The 22,449-nt window shown below is 38.9% G+C and overlaps 2 protein-coding genes across 2 annotated transcripts; one reads left to right on the top strand and one right to left on the bottom strand.

The window, feature by feature from the left end:
* Positions 1 to 1,171: 1,171 nt before the first annotated feature.
* LOC139737208 (MAP3K12-binding inhibitory protein 1-like) lies at positions 1,172 to 9,497 on the bottom strand. The gene is made up of 7 exons (XM_071647885.1): positions 9,391 to 9,497; positions 7,952 to 8,065; positions 7,176 to 7,334; positions 6,592 to 6,754; positions 5,049 to 5,231; positions 3,809 to 3,909; positions 1,172 to 1,512 (listed from the first exon to the last, which is right to left on the bottom strand). Exons 1-7 carry the CDS (start codon positions 9,448 to 9,450, stop codon positions 1,354 to 1,356), a joined length of 939 nt encoding a protein of 312 aa, XP_071503986.1. The 5' UTR covers positions 9,451 to 9,497; the 3' UTR covers positions 1,172 to 1,353.
* A 2,794-nt stretch (positions 9,498 to 12,291) lies between these two features.
* Positions 12,292 to 21,518, top strand: LOC139737207 (eukaryotic translation initiation factor 3 subunit K-like). Its single transcript, XM_071647884.1, is given in 8 exon segments — positions 12,292 to 12,411; positions 15,062 to 15,160; positions 17,042 to 17,162; positions 18,001 to 18,075; positions 19,614 to 19,652; positions 19,654 to 19,681; positions 20,579 to 20,782; positions 21,405 to 21,518. Coding segments are annotated over 8 exon segments (654 nt in total). The 5' UTR covers positions 12,292 to 12,355; the 3' UTR covers positions 21,437 to 21,518.
* The last annotated feature ends 931 nt before the right edge of the window (positions 21,519 to 22,449 follow it).

Raw genomic sequence — 22,449 nt, 5'->3', positions numbered from 1 at the left:
ACTCTGGAGGTTCTACACAATACAGGAAAAAGAACTTCATGCATAAGCATTTATATTACAGAACTGAGCTCATATGTTACTATAAAACATTTTAAACATGTAAATATTTTTGCGGCATGAAATTTTTGTGAATGGGAGCTGATGACCTTATTGGCAACATGAAATTTTCGCGAGTTGCCTCAAACATTCAATGCATATAGTGTAGACACGACCTTTAGCATAGTACTTTAATTTTGCGAAATTCGCAAAATTAAAATGTATGCAAACGCTACTCATTTTACAGTATTCTGTGATACCATTCTGTCAGGAGCAGGAAGGCAACATCCAATCTAGGGTCATGGAAACCAGAAGTACAGAAACTCATTATCCTGTGGAAGCAGAGCCGCAGCAGTGCAGAAAATCTGAGGAGTGCTTTCAACTCCTCTGGGGCATTAATAACAATACAATGTTTGCAGTTTTAATTTCAACAGCAAACCACTTATATACATCTATATATGTGATAGCCCAGGGTGAGGAGCATTAACACAGACAAATTCAGCCTTGTATAAATGCATCATCTTTGACTTTATTTGCAAGTTCTTGACTGTGCTTTGATAAATAATACATCATATTTCAAGTAAATTTGAATCCACCATGTTTTATAGGTCATGGAATATTGTAATTCCTGGTGTTTAACAGACTCGATATAAAGTCAATAGAGTGAGTGGCAATATCTAATCTGGTAACACAAAGGCTTTAATCTCTGTCATTTACATTCATGAGACAATAGCACCGAGTCTTCCTTACAATGTAGCAATGGTATATCTGTGCTTACCAGAGGATGGTGTTGTGATGCCCGTCACAATGCACAAGCTGTTCTATATTTCCTTAATATTCACCTATGCCTGATTTTCATCTTCAACACCACTTTTTTTTTATCTGGCAAGAATTAACTAGCTAACACAATCCCTGACTTTAATAAGTGGGGAAAAATGTAAGCACGGAAACTACACATCTTGAGAAAGCTTTGGAAAAGATGTTATATTTGAAGAGATTTATCTCTGTCTGTCCTCTCTTATCTCTATCTTTCCATCTATCTAACTATCCATCTATCTATTTATCTATCCATCTAACTGTCTATTTATACATCCATCTATCTATCCATCTATCAATCTATCTATGTATCCATCCATCTATCTATCTATCTGTCTATCTATCAATCTATCTATCTACCTCACTTCTCTCTATCTCTCTTAGTTGTTTCAAGTTTTCTGCACACAAGCAGGCATGATATAATGTCATCCAAAGTGGGCTGGGACTACCAGGTACATGTACGTGATGCAGGCAAAAGCCTCACTAATATCACTCCCATCTTCATCCGGTGTCCGACTTCCCGGATTTTCCTTCCATCTGGGCCTTTCTGAGCCTGAGAGAACGCTGCAGCATCTTGATTCTGTTGTCAATGTCCTGCACTGCTGAGTCTCCTGGCGGCTTCATACCAGGACCCACTCTGGACTGCTTGGACATTGATGACTGGAGGTGGACACAGAGAAAGAGAGAGTGAAAACAGAAAACTGGTGGGAAAAATGTCATATTGCACATCACAATGCTAGTCAGCTGAATAGAGTGGAGAGAATAATACAAGGCAAGTGCCGTAATGTGTCTCGCCCACAAACGTACAACACCTTTTTTTCAGTTTGTTCACAAATGGACCTATGGATCAAAAGTTAGGAGTCATAATTACATCCACAGTACATTGGGCCTTAAAAGTTCATTGACCCCTGCCTGTGACCTTTGACCTTGTGGTGACCATCAACTCTCCAAGGTACATCTATGATCCAAGTTTGGTCACAAATAGACTCATGGATCAAAAGTTATGACCCATAATCAAAACGCGCCCTAAAAACTTGACATTGGGCCCTAAAAGTTCATTGACCCCTGTCTGTGACATTTGACCTTCTGGTGACCATCAACTCCCCAAGGTACATCTTCCATCTAAGTTTGGTCACAAATAGACTTACGGATCAAAAGTTATGGTCCATAATCGAAACGTGCCCTAAAAACTTAACATTGGGCCCTAAAAGTTCATTGACCCCTGCATGTGACCTTTGACCTTGTGGAGACCATCAACTCCCCGAGGAACATCTACCACCCAAGTTAAGTCACAGACGGACTTATGGATCAAAAGTTATGACTCATAATCGAAACGTGCCCTAAAAACTTAACATTGGGCCCTAAAAGTTCATTGACTCCTGCCTGTGACCTTTGACCCTGTGGCGACCATTAACTCCCCAAGGTACATCTACCATCCAAGTTTGGTCACAAATAGACTTATGGATCAAAAGTTATAGTCCATAATCGAAACGCGCCCTAAAAACTTAACATTGTCCCTAAAAGTTCATTGACCCCTGCCTGTGACCGTAAACCTTGAGGTGACCTTCATACTTGATAAAAGGTAAAACTTTGTATGACTACTCTTCCCTCCAAGTTTGATTCAAATTGAAGCCCAGAGTACAGAGTTATTCAAGTCTTTATAGCGTTACGGACAGACGACGGACGGATAGACGCCGCAGGCGATCCCTTAGTCTCCCCTCACCTCCGGTGGGCTCGACAAAAATGAACTAGTAAATAGTATAAGCCTCCAATCGCAAAGCATAAAGACATCACAAAGACACCAATGTTAATCAGAATCAACAGGGAAAAATTCTATTTCGCTTCACAATTCAGAATTATAAATGGTCAGTCTGTAAACTGAATGATGACCAGCCCTTCATTCTCCGAAGATTTAGAAAACATGAACACATGATGAACTTCCCGAACAAGTCACAATATTTACTTAAGCTCATTATGACCTGCATTGTACTATCGAGTGTATCATCTAAGCACAAAGGTTAGTATTGGCACTGATCAGAAAAATAGTGTGCATCTAAAACTGTGAGGCATGTAAAAGTGCACATATCATTGACAAATGTTGCAACAATTTCAGAGACTCCAACCCCAAGCACCTTCTGATCTGGAGTCTCTCGCCTGAAACCCCTAGCAAACGGGAGACTTCAACTTGATGTGCACGAAGCGCACATCACGAGCACGAATTTCCTTGCGGCCCGGGTCCAGGGTCCGCTTAAGGGCCCTGGAAGCTCTAGGGTTCTAGATGCTCTCTCATGCTATCTAGGGCTTATTTTTCAACATACGGTAATAATAAGTCAGAAAGAATTTCAAGCGGGAGACAAAGAGCCACGGCGGGAGAAATTAAATCTCAAGCGGGAGAACGGGAGATTTTGCAAAAATGGGGTTTCGGCGGGAGATCTCCCGTCGAAAGCGGGAGAGTTGGAGTCTCTGCAATTTCCCACTATAGCCTATTTCCAATAGCCTAAGCTATACAGCTTAAGTAGTAGGAATAAGATAAGTCCTCCTTCATTTTTTTTTTCTTTAACTATCACTACTGAATGTTCATGGCATCTTCTGGCTATTGCAAGTTATAGTAGTCAAATTCATGAGGAATATGTTACTCTGTCCCCACGAAATTAATGTAGCGATAATAAAATATGCTTATCACTCCTCACTCTGGTTGTAATAAAGAGGATTTTTTCTTTTCATTTCTAAGACTGGTAACAAGCACGAATGTATATCATTATAACACTGACTGGTTTCTGACAATGAGGGCAGCATTCTCAAATGTTGACATGCTGCAGATTGCATTTTGCTGAGAACAAGTTGTCAACATTTTCACACAAGACTCATTTGAGAGCCTGATTTAAATGACTAATTAAGTGTCTGACTCTTAGTGAAAAAGGCCAAACATCAATCCTTGAATAAATTAAAAACTTACTGATATGTGGCAGTATTCAGGGGAGATTCCTTCCAAATGCAGTAGTCTCTCTTCAAGGACTTTAAGTCTTTTAAACACGTCTGAAGAGAGGTTCTCATGGACTGGAGTAAAGGGGAAAAAAGCAGAAACGAATATTTACCTTCATAGAACATATTCAAATTACACCTTCATTATTCACCAGCAAAAATTCCTTGGCATGCTCATACAATATTTAGAATAGACCTTCAATATGCTTTCTTTCCATACAGCCAACTTTACGTTATATCTGCATTCTGTTGGTTTTTATTCCATAGGTTTTATCATGTCACAACTACCCTCATCACAATCATGAATGAAAATTATGATCTTTTATGTTCACAAGTGATGAAAACAGTGCCATCATGGATAAAATTTCCCACAGCATATGACTTGCTTGACTGAGCAAGAAACAAAATCAACACTACAAACTGACATTTAAATCATATTTAATTGAACTTGCTCAGCAAATTTACAGAATCATTTATGCATTGATCATTCATATAACACACACACACACACGCACACACACACACACACACACACACAGAGATTCACACAAAAGGAGAAATAGACTGTTTGTACACAAACCTACTCTAGCAACCATTTGACTACAGAGCAACCTCCTGCCCATAAGGCCACCTGCCCATAGCAGTTGTCCTCAGTGACGACATGGAAATTCCCCACAAAGAAAACACATGCTTATGTGTATGGTGACCATCTACCCAATACTCAGGGATTCACAGATTTGGCTTTTGCTGAGCGACTGAAATAGCGTGCACAACAACCACCAAATGGTACAAGGCAGCAAAGTAACCAACTTACTACAGCTCTGTTGGCCATTGCATCAAACAAATGCAGCAGTGCTGTTGAAACTTGTCTACAAGTATTTAAGCAACCACTGATTGCTTGAGGGGCAAGGTGATTTAGAGCTAATACAGGTGACTTTCATACATAATGTCATGGTTCACATGAAATCCTCTTTGGGACAGCGAAAATATCTTTCACAGTGGCTACCGCATAAAACCTGCCTACAACAACCATCTGTCTGTAACAACCACATTTTGTGTATTCCTTGAGCGGTCATTGTAGAGAGGTTTAGCTGCATGTATACTTCTTGGCGAGTCACTATAAATTCATCACATTACCAATTAAAAATCATTAAAATGTATGTGTAATGTGGATTTAGGTTATGGGATGATAAAAGAGAGAGCACTTCACTCACCAGCTTGTAATCCAAGGAATGACTCCATGTTGTGCAAACGTTCTTCAATGCCAGACACAGAATTTGTGGAACACGTCGTGGAATCCGGTAGAGTCCTTGTTCTCTTTATTCCAGGCCTGGCCAGTGGTATTGACACAAGACCTGGTCTCGTCTGTGGCCCGTATTTGTTCACTACCTTTGAAACTAGCAAACACCACAAAAAGAGTTCTTTCAACAAAACATTTACATGTTTATCAAGCAGTACTCATTTGTGGAAACATGTCTTTCATAAAGCACATCATTATTTATTGCACCTATACAGCTTGTATTAGTGACTACCACATTTTTGACACATTTAGAAATCAACCTTGTCAACCATATCTACAAACTAGTTTCCCCAAAATCCACACATTTTACATCATCTTCCTTTCTATTTTTCACATTTACATTTGCAGACAAATACACTCTTAGTTCAATGACAAAACCTTGTAGAGTTTACATCAACACAGCCATGCTGATACTCAATAAAAAGCAAACATTCCGAAAACTTATCAAAATGGCTATGACAATGACATATGGAACAGCCATGAGTTGATCACTCAACCCTGAGGAAAAATTCTATAAAAAAAAAGGATGCCAATGTACACATATCACCCTACATAATTAAACTGCATGCAGTGTAGGGTGTTTCAGTTTCTGCAAATATGCCCTGCATATCAATTCTGCATCACACCATGGAACAGTTTAGGTTTGAGTACACTGTACTTAAAGATTAAGTATGTAGAATTGTGGATGCAAATCTTTCACTCTTGAACATGGGGGCAAAATAATTCTTGAAAAAATCAGAAAGAAAAAAAGATATGTGATACATGAAATGTACTTTCAATACTACAAGTATTGCTGAATTTGTCTCTTAAATAAGTGTGTGTGTTTTATACAGGAAATCCACCCACAAATAAGTAAACTAAAAGAAAGAGAGAAAAAAGAATTCCCTACAAAACATTAAAAAAATGACAAAAGTCAGATAAAAAATAAGGAAGATATGACATTGTGAAATTTCACATTTTCTCAGGAAATATTTCTTCACTAGTCTTATGAATATTCAAATGAGCAAGTTGATGATGTCATGCCTTCACAATTTTTCATGTATGTGTTATATATGAAATTCAGAACTATGATCATTTTTAACTAATACAAGTAAAAATATATTCCCATACCAAAATATATCGGAGTCAATATTTGTTCTTGTTTATTTTGGGTAGTTTTAAGGCAAATTTTATATGCAAAAAGCTGAAATATGAGATTTTTGTCATTTCTGTAAATGAAACGAATAAGAAATTGTGAGAGCATGACATCATCAACTTGATAATTTGAATATTCATCATAACGACTGGTCAAGAAGTGTTTTCCAAAAAAAAAAAAAATTTCAGAATGTCATAGCTTCCTTATTTCTTATCCAAATTTCATCATTTTTGCACTGCTCAGCAGATAATCGTTTTCTTTTTCTTTTTTCTAATTAAATTGATGAAATTCTGAAGCATATTTCACAGCTAGGGACAAGTACCTTTTACATGACTTGCACCTCCCATCTTTGAGGTGAATACAGCATTGGTCCTTGCACAAGAAGTCTCTGGTGAGGGGGAGACCGTAGGACAGAATTCCCTTCGGTTTGTGTCGTCTTTTTCTGCCTGCTTCTTCTCAATGAATGCAAGGATCCTCCTGTCAATCTGAGATAAGTACAGGATACTCAGTCACAACAACAAATGCTTCTGAAGAACTAGAGGGCATTTATGACATTATACAGCATACATTCAGGACAAGGGATCACTTCATAAGGTATAAACATGTAACAGTAGCAACTACAGATAGCATGTCAATCACTTTGTTGTTGGTCATTTCCTTTTCAATCAAGCTCTTTATCATTTGAATTCATGAATGAAATCAATTGTTAATATGGTACATATATCACCAGTGCAGGCAATTCTACTATCAATTTTATGTTCTTTTCACATTAATTCCTGCCAGTGCAGCACAGTAGTGCAGCAAATATAATGGCAAATAAACATATGACTATGATTCAAGTTTACAAGTCAAATCTTTAACACCCGATTCATTTAGATTCCTGTATATTCTACACAGATAGCTTACTTCTTTGTTGTCCACTGTGATTTGGACTACAGAGGGATCAAAGGCACCACCAGGCTTTACATCATCATCGTCATCCTTCTGTTTGCAGCTCCAAGACTGGTTACCACCAAGCTTGCTCTCATCAGTACTAGCAGACGAGTTACACTGGTCACAGAGATTCTTGAAGAGCACAGAGGAATGATAGATACCGGTAATTACAAATGTACATATTATTAGTAGGTGCAAAGGCTTGGAGGGCAAATTCTGGATCAGATATTACCAATACATGAAGGCATTAACTCCAATAATACATAAAATATGCAGTAGTCTAACAAACAGTCATTTCCAAGGTGGAATATGCCCAACTATGCTCTTTGAAAAGTGGTAATTCATTCTTGTTTACTGTACTTCTCATACCAATGCTTGGCTTCTCAATAATCACTTTAACCACTCACAAAACTGTCCTAAATGTCTCCATTCTCAAAATACGGGCCCACAGTGTATCTGGTGTACATAGTATCAGCTAATTAATAAATCTAGCTTATTAGCATATTATTCCAACACAAATTTTGCAATGTCATAACAGGATATAGAACTTTTTTTTTCTTTCAGTGTTAACATGGAAAACAACAACAACACAAGAAGTAGAATATGTCAGAACACGTAAGCTTTGGCAATTTGCTAATTACTTCATGAAACAATGCTATTATGAGAAAGGCACAATTACATCTGATTTTGTACAATTTCTTCTTTCATAAATTTGATTACACATTGACTGACAACTGCCAAGTACCTACCTGCAGGTCTTGAATGAGGAGCGACAGCCCATTCTTCAGGATCGGAAGCTTTACATTCACTTCTGACAAGACACTTTCATCAATGACCATGGAAACTGCAGAGGAAAGTTGAACCTAAAAAGGCAATTGAAAAGGATGGAACACAGGATTTCCCTTTATGTTTGGTCGTGAATGGAGGCAGATGAATATATCTCCCCCCCCCCCCCCACGAAACTGAAATGCAGCTTCGTCCACTAGTGAGCTCATACATACATACATACATACATACATACATGTAGGCCTATGCCAAGTTTCATTTGGATACCTCAAACATCACCCACAAACTTGATTATGAATGGAAGAACTGACAGACAACCCCAAGACATAATGCCTCTGGCGACACTGTTGAAAATTAACAAATTGGGCTGTATGCTAAATACAGGAATCCAAGTGTTGGGGCTAAGTGTAAGGTTAGGGTTTAAATATTTACAAGGAAGTGAGTGGGGGTATACCGGGTACAAAAGGAACTTTCCTCGATCTTCAGAGACTCCAACTCTCCCGTTTTCGACGGGAGATCTCCCGCCGAAAGCCCATTTTTGCACAATCTCCCGTTCTCCCGTTTGAGATTTGATTTCTCCCGCCCTGGCTCTGTGTCTCCCGGTGGAAAGGATTTCTTACTTATTTCTATCGTATGTTGAAAAAATAAGCCTTAGATAGCACCAGAGAACATCTAGAATCCTAGGAACTTCGCGCTTATTCGCACACATCAACTTGGAGTCTCCCGTTTGCTAGGGGTTTCGGGCGGGAGAATCTCCAGATCAGAAGGTGGTTGGGGTTGGAGTCTCTGGATCTTGAATGTAATTTTAAGTCAGTTAATCAGATGGTTCAAAGATATCAACATTGAACAAATTGACAAGGATTCGATTCTAGGCACACACCTTCCACTGAAAATTGATAGCAATACAAAACCAAGTGCTCTAGAGGAAAAAAAGAAAACAACAATGCATTTTTTTAATGCATACTCATTACTGCATTAACACAGTAAGGGGAGTCAATAAACAGGCAGTATATGAAGCAGACGAGAGCGGGACAAGGTTAGGACCTATGTCATAATGTAACATGAATCTAATTGCACAAACACACCTATGTGAGTTAATTATACACAGCCCAGTCACTGTGTCGTGTTTTTGCAGTGACTGGGCTGTGTATAGTTTAACTACACGCAGCCGCTGTCGTGAAGCACAGCGATGAATAGCGTGCCGTTGGATGGGGTGATGTGATATAAATTTAGTGGATTAAAAAAGATAATAAAATAAACTAAAAATAATTTTTTCCAAGAATGGTTTTGCTGCACTTTCCAAGAAAGAAAAGAATAAGAGATAAATATGCAAACGAGAAGTGGGCATGGCATAATAATGCCATAAAACTTCAAACAAAAGAGAAGAAAAAATGCAACTTACTTCAGTCATGAAATCTTGGAAACATTTTGCAAACTTGTCGATAAATGCTGAAGCATCCATTTTCCTTCTGGTGCTATATCGGAAAATGCGGCGTTAAATGGACTCCCGTATTGCGCAGCTATCTCAATACTTATCAACAATGATAATATGATATGTGACTGTGAGTTAAAGGCAATGTACGGGTTTTAACACATTCGACCACCCGCGCAGCAGCCCCGGTACGGTGAGCACGTAGCACCTCGATACCAGACGGCCAGGCCAGTCCCAGTCGGGTGCCGGTACCCTCTCGGCCCGAAGATCGTTGACTGATACCCTCAGCTGCTGGTGGATAGCCGATAAAAATGAGTTGCGCTGCTAGATTCCAGACTAGAATCTGATTCCCTGCAAGTACACCTGCACTCATGTGACTCAAGTGACGCTAAAGATACACCCTTTGTGAAACGTACGTCAAAAGGAGATACTGTAATGAAGTATACTAACAGGCCTAACAGTTAGGTGATAGCTCTTCTTATATGTGGACCCTTTGCTGCACACAGCATTGTACGTTGAACAGCGCATATGCATGGCATACTAGTATTACAAGCTAGTCTTTGGTCAAGGTGCAGTTTGCATAAGATTCTACAGTATTTTGCACTCTATTTAGCCTATATTATAATGTGCAACAAATCGGGTATTAGAAATTGAACACTGCTATTCTATGCCTCATAACGAAACTCACACTGTCATGAAGATCACTTTGAATCTCTCCCTATTGCACAAAATGACTGAGATGTCTTTATCAAACGCTTTTAAAGCCTAAAGGCTGTACCATGAGCTTGCTGTCCATACGAGGAGGCTTTCTGAACAGAAACATGCAGAACAGACCAAGAAGTCGAAATCGGTTGGGCCCAAAGATATCAGGGGCGGATCCAGGATCCAGGAGAATTCCGTGTGTGTGTGTGTGTGGGGGGGGGGGGGGGGGCACGAAATATTTCTGGTGCCACTTCCCGGGTTTAATATGACGACAAAAACAAAAACAACAACAACAACAACAACAACAACAACAACAACAACAACAACAAGGCTCCTCCCGTGCAATATAAAAAAAAACCCCGAAGCTTCAGCCCAATTTTCTGGTGCCACTAAAACAATTGAAAATCAAAGGGGTGGCGCACGCGCCCCCTTTCATCATTTTCTTTTTATTGAGTCTTGTAGCCTCACCATTTCAGAAAAGAAAAGAAAAATTAAAGGGAGACGCCCCTGGATCCGCCACTGTGATATTGTATCTTCTAAATGGTTGAGCCCTCATCCAGTCCGGGTTCCATTGCCAGTTATGATGAATCTGAAACAAATACAGACAAACAAAACTAATAGATTAAGCAAAATGATCAGAAATAACACTGACATCATCAGAAAGAGAAGACAAAGAAAAACAAGTGTTCAAAATACGTTGTATGCAAAAAGCATAATATCTTGGTATTTAGTGATTCAATTGAATGATGACGCCTTTTAATCAACAAAAATCATTAACATGTCACCATCATCATTTTATGAAATAAATAGTGGACTTGGTTCAGGGAGTACACTATACAATCTATCCTTCCGTATAACTTTTGAACAAGCCAAAATTTAGTGGTATTACTGCATTAATATTTTGTACTCGACTTCGACCCAGTACCAGTTATCAGTGTTTCAAAGTTAATCGGCAGTTCCTTATGGAACAACTCCGTGTGTAATGTGCATTATTTGTATCAAACACCGACCTTGGCTGAAAGTCATTTAGCTGAACTTTTCAAAGGTGCAACCGAGATATAGATTAATGTTGCATCTTAAAAGAATATAATAGGGCCTACGAAGTCAAATGAAAACTTACACATCAGAAGATTCTATAACATGCGCGAATTATTTCTGGTTTTAAATAATCTATTGGTAATGCTGCGCAGCGTGACAGTTGAGTTAGAGACTCTTGGCTTTACATGGCAGCCAGAGCTGGAAAGATATCCAATGACAGTCAGTCCTTACCAGGGCTGCCAACTCTCACTCGTGATTGAGAGTGAGACTCACTGATTTTGGTCCTTTCTCACTCTAAAACTTTATTTCATTTGCATGCATTTCTATTGATCTAACTCATTTTGACTCCTAAATTATAGCATTATAAATGGCCTATGGGAGTCTCACCGAGTCTCAACTAGTTTCCAATGTTGGCAGCCCTGCCTTACTATGTTTGACAATTCTAATAACATAAAAGCTGTCGACCTGAGAGTGAGATTAAAGTGTGCCCCTTTAATATCTCCAGCTCTAAGAGAGACTGTTCACTCATAAGACACACTTATGATCTGATGGGAGACTTTCATGAAATGAATTAGAAAGTCTCATTACAGATACATAAAATAGCGACTTTGGTCATTCTGAGATTTATGCTTGTCAGCTGACGAAACCCGGAAGTGGCACCAGAAATTACCCTAAACTGCCCCGGGAAAACGCGGCGCCGGCCCTGTATACAGACAGACATATAACTCTACATACCGGCTTCTTCTTTCTTTCTTTCTTTTTTCATTTGGCCATTGGATACTAACTAGAGATTTGCTAAATCATAGGACGCATAGGCCTAATTAGAGTAGAAACTAATCTGTATTGGAAATTCAAACTTCCGAAAGTCTATGACCCGCTCATTGACCGCCACGTGATAAAGGCAAAAACGGGTCGTTCCGCTGATGAAGGCCGTAGCGTTGCAGCTGAAAATTCCGGTGGTATAAAATCCACCGAACTAGGAAAATCTCTCATGTTGCTGTGAAATCGCTCGCGCGCGCCTCATCACAGCATGCACGCCAAAGAGTACATGTATTTTTCTATACTCTTTGACGCACGCACTGTACGCACACGTTGGAGCACACACATCCGATCGAATGCATGCACCTTACCAGTCACGTTTCATTGTAAGAAAGCTAGAAATTATCAAGAAACCGATCATAATCTTGTGAAGAAGATGGCTTTTGAACAAGCGCAAGCAACAATATCTTCCATGCTGCATGGAATTAATAGGTAAGTAATTCGATATCGGTCTTATAGTTGAGGATCGGAGACATCTGTTCTGCACCGGGTAGGTAGGGTACCGCAGTCAACACCGCTCCGGGCCGAGTTCGGTCGAGTGCATGCAGTATCATGGGTGCAGCAGCATGCGCATGCAGCGTGTAGCAGCGGCGACGACGTGCAGTGTTGGAGATCTTTCTATTGAATGAATGGTCACAGTCACAGACACAGTTGGAGTAGCTTACCCGCCTTAGTAGAGTGTTGATAGATCTATTTTGTAACAAACTGATCAGAAATGAATATAATTTATTAGTGGAAAAATGAGCCAAGAATATGGGATTCCATCGGGATTCAAACCTGGTGCTCTACTGAGCTGACTGAGCTATCGCAAGAAAGCCCCGACATGTTAGTTCAGTTGTTGTTATTAAGTTTTATGGCGTACTATAGTATATTATAAAATGAGTTCAAGAATGTAGCTAATTGGAAGCGCTGAAATTAGTCTAGACGTGTGCGTGCATTAATTTCTTAGTAAATGCACGGCCGGGGCCTGACGTACGTCACAATGTTTACACTAGCAGTGCGCACTCGATCAGTCACAAGTGCGTCACGCGCTACTATACGCGCTGTCAATCCTGTAAACAACTTCTAGTTCGGGCTGCCACAACAGCCGGCGGCCTTTCTTGTGCATAACACGTGGCGTACGTATACTCTTATACGTACGTACAGTACTTATGTGCGGGATTTCCGAGTGCGACGTGCGTAAATGTTTGGGACGAACATCTTCGGACATCTTGACTTTTGAGCGAGTGCTACATGTACTAGTAGCTGACTGGTATTGACCCACAAAGGTACGTGAATAATGCTGTTAGTCTTCGACCCATTTTATAAAACAAATGATGCACAGGATTATTTCGTGGCGTTAGTGAAGGTGCGGCTCACTCTCGAGTATTGACAACGGTTGCAAACATGCACTCGGCTGCGCCTCGTGCATGTCGCACGCACAATTGTCAATACTCTCGAGCGCGCCGCACCTTCACTAACACACTCTATCCTGTGCATCATTTGTATAATATATGTGTGCCGAATATTGACGCTATCTATATGTGCGGGTTTATCTTTTTGGCTTGCTTTCGTTTTACTTTTCATGAGGGGTCCCAGGTCCAGCGTCGGTGAAACATATCTCCCACCTGATTTTCATTCTTTTTTGTTCTGGGTTGCATCTTCAGTGTTCACCCCAGTTCAGCATCTTCAGTGTTCGTCCTAGTTCAGTGTTTGTCCCAGAAACCCTTAATCAATGCTCGGATGGTCAAAAGCTATAGCAGTGCGTTTGTGTGTGACACACATGCACACACTTCACTTATGGCTGGCATTTGGGTTATGGCACTGCCACAGTTCATGAGCAATGACGTCATGTCTCGCTCAGCACACTGACTCGCTCACTGCATGCACTTAAACCTGGCATATTAAAACCCGAAGGATAATTCAACTTGGGGATAAATGCGAGGGATCATTAAAGTGATGCAGCTTTTTGAGTATGTAACAAATGTAAACAGAAGAAAACTGAACAAAAGTGAATATAATATACTAGTGGAAAAATGAGCCAAGAAATTGAGATTCCATCCCATTTTCTTTACTCATTTTTCCACTAGATCTATTTTGATCAGTTTCACTAACTAGTTATTGACTGTTGCCTATACACCTACATTCCATATGGAACCAAACGAGGAAGGGTGAGTGCGCGATGTTGCTAGCTGTTAGTCCTTGTTCTACTTGTAGCTTGAGTCTTGGTTGCAGAAAAAAATAGTTGATTGAAGTTTAAAAGCTTTTAAACTTAGAAGTTTAAAAGCTCAATACGGCACTGAGACTTGATTTGATTTATGTGCAGTTATCATCCCAGCTCTGCTGAACCTGAAAGTAGATACCCAGAACATTATAATTACCTATTAACAGAGAATGTCTCTTTTATATCTTAAGAAAAAGAAACCATAGCAGCACTATTTTACTTTAGGCAACTCCAAATTTCCCTGATATAGCTTATACTGGGAAAGTATCCTCAAACTTAAAGAGCAGTTTACTATATCCCCTGTTAAAATAGATAGTGACTTCTGAATAAAATAACAGGCCTCGAATTACCCGGGAGGCAAAAGGCAATTTGCCGCAATGCCCTATCTACTTGCCACAATGCCTCTCTCAAAATCACCATGCTTACTGCAACTTTTCGTTGCTGCCCTTAAAAAGTTTTGAGAAAGAGTGCCCCTATAACCAAAAATTGCCTGTCCCGAAAACTGGCGAAATTCGAGGCCTGAAATATCAATAGATTAAGTATCCAAATGTATGACAAATGACCAGAGGGTACAAAGTATATCAAAATTACATCTGATCATCAGTGCATGAGTAGAAGTTTAAATTGATTTGAAATGTACTTAAAAATTATGTATAGAACCTATCCTTGAAAAAAAAAAAATTTTTTTCTGCAAATCGTAATCGTTTTGACACTCAAATTTATGAGTGTGATTAGGCATCCTGTTTATAAAACAACACAGAAATATGCATGAAACAAAGTTTTATCTTGTGTTCATGATTTGATTAATTTATTGCAACTGTATGGATCTGATATTCTTCTTCATCCTTTTCTTCTTCTTTTTTGTTTTTTTGTTTCCAGGTACAATCCAGAAAACCTCACAATGTTAGAGCAGTATGTGGAGATACAAGTTAGAGAGAACCAGTATGACGTGGAGGCAAATCTTGCAATTTTGAAACTGTAAGTGAACCAATTTTTACAGTATGTTGTATTTGATGCAGTCAATAAGGTTGGATTTAGTCAGTGATTTGTGTGTGTGTGTGTGTGTGTGTGTGTGTGTGTGTGTGTAAAATACATGTACCAGTATGTGAAGTTTGCTAGCACAGCAGACTTGTCCCCAAATGCAGCATAGGTATTTTGTCAAACATTAGCAACTCAATAGCATGTCATGTTATTTGTTGAAGTACAGTATTTTTTTCTCTCATTTTATGCTCCTACCTCCCCACCCCCCCCCCCCCACAAAAAAAAGAAGAAAAGATGAAGAATGATATGAAGCACTTATTGAAATGAAGCAAATATGTTTTTGCTTTGTTTTTTTTAACAGGAATTTCAACATGTGTTAAAAATTATCCATCAAGATAGCTCTGTTTCTCATGATAGTAGAAAATTGAAGTTACCTATGTGGGAATATAGAATGCGAGCAAAATATGAGAACTTGTGTTGATCAAAAATAATATAATATAATATAATATGATATAAAATAATATGATATAATGTAACATAATATAATATGATGTAATATAATATAATATAATATGATATGATATAATATAATTTAATATGATATAATATAATATAATATAATATAATATAATATAATATAATATAATATGATATCAAGAAGGACTATAATTTCATTGGAAAGGAAACATTTTCTCCCTGACTTTGCTAAAATTATGTCATAACAGTTTCACACATCTTCTTTACCAATTACATGCAATTATTCATCCGTACATTTTGAGTATTGAATATTTGTAATTGTCCCCGCCGAACGAGTTCGAGCAGGGGACTATGAAACGGGCTCCGTACGTGTGTGTGTCCATGTGTGTGTCCGTCCGTTTGTCCGTGTGTTCGTGTGTGATCAAAATCTTCAATTTGCTACTTCTCTGTCATTTATGAACCAATTTTGATTCTGTTTGCTTTATATGATAGCACTATGTGGGAGCTTTGAAACTTCTACACAGAATTTCAGTTGTGACCTTTGACCTTGACCTTTGACCTATATTGTACATTTTGCTACAAAATGCTACTCCTTCGCCATTTCTAACCCGATTTCGATTCCGTTTGCTTTATGTGATGGCACTAGTTAAGGGCTTCAAAACTTGTACACAGAAATTTGACCTTTGACTTCTTTGACCTTTGACCTTGATTTTTTCACCTTTATTGTACATTTTGCTACAAAATGCTACTCCTTCGCCATTTCTAACCCGATTTCGATTCCGTTTGCTTTATGTGATGGCACTAGGTGAGGGCTTCAAAACTTCTACACAGAATTTTCACCTTTGACTTCTTTGACCTTTGACCTTGATTTTTGACCTTTATTGTACATTTTGCTACAAAATGCTACTCCTTCGCCATTTCTAACCCGATTTCGATTCCGTTTGCTTTATGTGATGGCAGCAGGTGAGGGCTTCAAAATTTTCTACACAGAATTTTGACCTTTGACTTCTTCAACCTTTGACCTTGATTTTTGACCTACATTGTACATTGGCTACAAAATGCTACTCCTTCGCCATTTCTAACCCGATTTCGATTCCGTTTGCTTTATGTGATGGCACTAGGTGAGGGCTTCAAAACTTCTACACAGAATTTTGACCATTGACTTCTTTGACCTTTGACCTTGATTTGTGACCTGTATTGTACATTTTGCTACAAAATGCTACTTCCGGCGGGGACATATATTACGCACCGCGTAATTTCTACTTTTCCTTGTTTTTCTTTATGTACCTATGTGCATGCAAAACAAAGATCAAAGCACAGTAGAATAGACTGACAGTTGTCAAGGGTTTTAGTTTTCAAGCTTTAATTTATCATATATATATTCTCTCTTTTATGCCACAGGTACCAGTTGAACCCGTTACATTTCAAAGTTCAACTGGCAGCCCTCATCCTTTTAAAGGCAATGACGAATCTGCCACACACAGATTACCTACTCTGCAAATGCCTCATTGACAGTGATATTGTATCCTTTTACTTATCATTTGTATAATACTTTATGACTGCTTGCATACCGTACATGATATGTGTGTATGGGGGTTTGAATTGCAAACAACTTTCTCTATATTACAGTTTGAACCACATGAAATGCTTGATAAGGTAATATACTAGTAGCTGAGTCATTTGAATGTTCAAGTGGAAGGAGATGTCCTGCGAGAAAAGCAAAGCCCTTTTCTTTTTTAACTAAGAAAAATTATTGCATAGCTTATTGCTCATTGGTAATAGCATGCATTGCAGTCCTAGATTGCAACCTTAGCCTTCCTTTGAACACAGAAACACAGCAATTGATTATCCAAGTCAAAAGACGTAGAGATGGTTATCTTGTATACTGCTGGTAACATGAGCCACTATTTGCTTGTTTTGTTGATATTAATGAGTCAGAAAGAAGACAGACCTTACTTAAAGACATCACAAATATACTGCCTTACAGTATAGCAGGGAGGTGGTCCCCTTCCCTGGTTATAGGCAGCATACAGTTGTATATTTTTGGAACATTAAGTTTGTGAACATCTTAGACATATGAATAACGAATTTCAGCTTGCTTAGTATATCCCTCAGAAAAACAACAATCCAGGGGTCTGCACATATAGTTGAGATTGAATGATTCTAAAAATGATATCAGTCGTAACTCAACTGATGGCTGTGCATGTTACAAGTTGTGATCAATTGTGATTCTGTTTACTGCAGTCCATGAATAAGGTACTGGAGGCAAGTATGACAGTGGAATCATTTCTGCAACATCATCTACACTTAATTTGTGATGTATGAAGGAATGTGATATTTACCTTAATTCTGTCAATCAGCAACAGGAAGAGCCTCTGCAGTCAATCAACTATTTTGCAAGCCTGCTTGAGATGTGCCAATTCAAGAAATTTTGGGTAAGAGAATACAATGTTTTGGTTTTCAATTTACTTTGTCTGTACACAATAAGCTGCTTGTTTTTAACCAGGAAAAGCAAAGTCAAAATATGTTTGTTGTTTGTTTCTGTTTAAGATAACCCTTATCAATTACACTGTATGTGAGGTAGGATATCTTTCATTACATTTCAATTGAACCCTAACTAGGCCGGGGGGGGGCCTCCGAGGCCCCCCTCAACGTTTCGCGCGATGTATCGCTAACGCGAAAAGCTATCACCGCGACGTTTCGAGACTTTTTTCTTTCGAGTCTCCCGCATCTTTTGACACCACATTTGCGACGCCCGGGTGCGCGGTTCCGAAGTTGCGCATAAATATGTACGTGCATGTCAGACCAAAAATTGCTCAAAAATGTGAATTCGTGTACAATTTCAATGCAAACTGTGCTTACAGGCAAATTTCATAAAAGTATGATTATTTTGGGGTTTTATTGATTAAAATCAATTAATAACATATTTTCTTGTTCGTAACAATGTTGTGGACAAGTTTCATTGAATAAACAATGAAAAACATAAAGTAAAAAAACACAGAAATACATAAGAAATTCAAAAAACAACAAAATACTTAAGAAATTTTTTCTGATGGCACAATTTTTTTCTCTTATATTTGCTCAGGACACTAAAAAGAATATTTACACAAAAGATGTGTCCATTTTGAGCTTTATTTAGTGATTTATACCAAATTGTCTGATTTCATGCATCATTATGCATAAATTAGCATAATTTAGCATAAATGATATATTTTTTTTTAATTTAACTTCGTAGTACTTTAGATTACATCATAGGCAATGTGTGTGCCAATTTTCGTCGCGATCGCGCGGTCAGCGGCCAAGATCTGGAGGGGGGGCCTGGGAGGCCCCCCCCCCCCCCCCCAAACCCCCCCCCCCCCCCCCCCCCCCCCCCCCCCCCCCCCCCCCCCCCCCCCCCCCCCGGCTCTATGATCTACCTAAATAGCCCGGCCTAGTTAGGGTTAAGTTGATTTGAGATAGTACACCTGTAATGGATTCCATAAAATACACACTTCTTTCATCTACCTGTCTCTGTTTTATTTCTAAACAAATTATGTACCAAAGACCAGAAAATGCTGAGATACCCAATGAAAGGAACTGAATACATCTCAAATTCTTCATATTTATGAACAAATAAGTAGTATATAAGTCTACCGTACTGGTTAAGCTGGGCTATTTATATGGCTCAAATTGTGTCTTTGCATGCAGTACATGCAGTACTTCTCTGATAAACTATGTACAAATATCACTGCTGGTGCTTTGCTTCTCTTTTAGATTTGTCATTGAGATAACGAATGATATTTTCATCTCTAACCATTATAGTTTGCTGTCATTTCTTCACCAGTGCATAGTACACATTTTGCTTCTGTTGGCTGCCATTGTCCACAGATGGCAGCGAGACATTTTCTTTAGTGAGCTACTATACAGCTTGTGTTGAGAAAGTAAAGAGGAGCCCAAGGATTTTACTTCAATTTTATGACCCATTTTCTTACAGGCAGAGTATGATGAGAGGCCAGATGTGTTTCAGGGAGTGGGCTGGTTTCCAAAATGCTATCCGCAAATGTAAGTTGCCTTGAATAACTCTCTACTGAGGACTTCAATTTCAATCAAACTTGGAGGGAAGAGTGGTTATATAAAGTTACACATTTTGACAAATATGAAGGTCACCACAAGGTCAAGGTCACAGACAGGGGTCAATGAACTTTTAGGGCCCACTTTTAAGTTTTTGTGGCGTGTTTCGATTATGGCTCATAACTTTTGATCTATATGTCCGTTTGTGACCAAACTTGGCTGGTAAATGTCCCTTGGGGAGTTAAAGGTCACCACAAGGTCAAAGGTCATAGGCGGGTTAATGAACTTCCTTGAGTTAGAAAAACAATTTCTTTTATGCAAATGGGCGAGACACATTTTTGCACATGCCTTGTTTTTTTTCGGGGGGGGGGGGGCAATGTCAACAAGATAAACATAGGGACTAACAAATTTTATCAAGAGACTGAGCTTCAAGACAAAATGTTCAGCAAGGAGTTGAAACCTATAGTATTATTGGTGAGTTAATGGCAACATCGAGGAATATTCAATCATGCACATGTAAATGGAATTGCATTTAAATCCCAAATATCTGAGTAAAGTTAAGTTTGATCTGAGACACTGTTGCATATGACAATTGTTTTACCGAGTCTCTTACCCCTTTTCCCAAAAGGTGGCTATTAACTTGTCCAAGAGATCACAATATCACATATTTTTGAGGCATTATGCTAAATGTGATTGTGCCATTAGAGGGTCTGTGAGTGCATGTTGATCTTAAATTTGATGAGCTTGTCCCAAAATTCTCCTCTCTGTGCACACCCCCCCCCCACGCCTGTGACAGCTGCCTGTAGCTACTTGTCAACGTTGTCGTTCGCACCCCTCCCCACCACATTCTAATTGCTGCTCTTCGCTTCCTCCCCTTTTCCACTCCAGTCATATGCCACGTCATCAACAGCACCTACCAAACCATTGAGAGGCAGCAGCTCCTTGAGCTCCTTGGACTGACCGATGACACTGAGCTCAAGAGGTGGATGGCCAGCTATGACTGGAAGGAACTTGAAGGTGACCAGGTCTACATTTGCAACCAGGAGGAGAGTGTCAAGACGAAAAACATCACCGAGAAGATTGGCTTTGACAGTGAGTCCCAATTACCTTTCATGAGCAGTTTTGAGCAAAGTAATCGGATGACCAGCACATTGACCATGTGACAGATTTGCAATCTATGGAAAGTTTATGAGAAGCTGGTCATGCATGATTTAACTACAGTCCAATGTCATGTGTTTTCCTTTTGAAAAAAAAAGAAAAAAAAGAAGATAGAAATGGGAAGCATTTCTTCTCTTTGCTTGTAATTCTGTTAGTCATTTAGAAATGTTATAACTTCATGTATTATTTTGTATGTTAAAATCAGTGCACACCAAAACATTACATCTTCCAATGATAAAGCCTTGTTACAGCAGCCCTAAATGTTAACACTGTGAGTTCATTTATACATTTGTTCTATAGCCAGTTATTTGATAATACACCGAGATTTCACCCTGAAAATGAAAAGAGGAAAACTTCACCACTTTGGCGTATTACATCTTAAATGTATGACATGTTATAAAGATGTGTACAGTATGCGTTTCACTCGAATAGGGCTTCCCATGACCATATTAAGCTAGGCCTTTGTCATTTCCATTCGTTATTTATGTGTACAGATGTATGCATACACATTTATAAGGAATTATTTTGACATGAGTCATCATTTTTGTATTTTCAGATGTTGCTACAGTAATGAAGATATCTCAATAGGAGCAGTAGGAGTTGTAGTTCATGGAACCACAAAAACATTTCCAGCCCAAGGCAGGTGTGTCAGAAAACCGGAAAAAGGTGATCAACGTCTACTACCAGGAATGTGCTGTGTCCTCCATTCTTAGCGTGGCATGAACAACTCTACCATGAAGTGGAAAGACGTTCACAACAAGTTGTTTCTGCAAGAGCAGGTCTTATGTGATGAAAGGTTACAATGTGTCAATGTGTCCCTCTGCACCATTTATTCATTTATTCCCCACACCCTGACTAGATGTTCATGTTTGGAATGGCTTCATCTTGCATAAAAGGAACAAATCGACAATCTCTTTCAGAAATGAGCAAGTATGCAGTTGCAGACACATAGAACTTGTAATGATGAGGTGTAATCTAGAAAGTGACTGAAGATTCTTGGAGAGGTGTTTTCCTGCAGAATGTCAAATTTATGTTCCACAACAAAACTTTATGTGCAAAATATACCTCATGCCCAGTCATGTAAGATTTAGAATGTGAATTGGGATATGTTTACATGCACTCATGAAATTTTGAAAACCCAGTCATGGAATGAAATAGTGCACAATGCTCGCACTGAGACTGCTTATCTCCACCTGCATATTATACAAGGAAAGAAAAGTTTTGGTATTTTAACATGTAGGTGCTGAAAGGTTCATGTTTTGAAGGAGAAATTCGTCCAGAGAGTAGTTAAAATGTCTACTGGCAAGACTGCAGAACAGTTCTCAGGCCAGGGTAATTACGAGGACAAATGCTGGAAAGTTTCTGTTTTAATGGTGAATCTTAGCTGACAGAGGCTATCTTTGTTTCTTGAATAGGACATCACCTGATCATTTCTCTTTTGTTAGTAAGTACCGGGTAATGAACCCATGCATGACAGTTATACTTGTATCAGTGTAACAGATTGTGATGCCTGATCATCAAATCAAACTGCACTTCGAAGGTACACATGATTTTGTGTGTACATAAAAAATGTATCATGGTATAGGAAAATTACAAAAATG

This window comes from Diadema antillarum, unplaced genomic scaffold (assembly GCF_040938485.1).
Source record: "Diadema antillarum isolate AM-2024a unplaced genomic scaffold, OU_Dant_1.0 seq00000685_RagTag, whole genome shotgun sequence".
NCBI classification, from domain to species: domain Eukaryota; kingdom Metazoa; phylum Echinodermata; class Echinoidea; order Diadematoida; family Diadematidae; genus Diadema; species Diadema antillarum.
Note: the sequence above shows the minus strand (reverse complement) of the source record. Positions and strands in the feature narration are given on the sequence as shown.

Bases quoted from the DNA above. Each gene is read 5' to 3' on its own strand.
- LOC139737208 (XM_071647885.1), bottom strand. From the start codon at position 9,450: ATGGATGCTTCAGCATTTATCGACAAGTTTGCAAAATGTTTCCAAGAT. The intron at 7,335-7,951 runs GTAGGTACTTGG...GTGCTCTTCAAG, and splicing joins TCCTCATTCAAGACCTGCAG to AATCTCTGTGACCAGTGTAA. The intron at 6,755-7,175 runs GTAAGCTATCTG...TACTTATCTCAG, and splicing joins TCACAGTGGACAACAAAGAA to ATTGACAGGAGGATCCTTGC.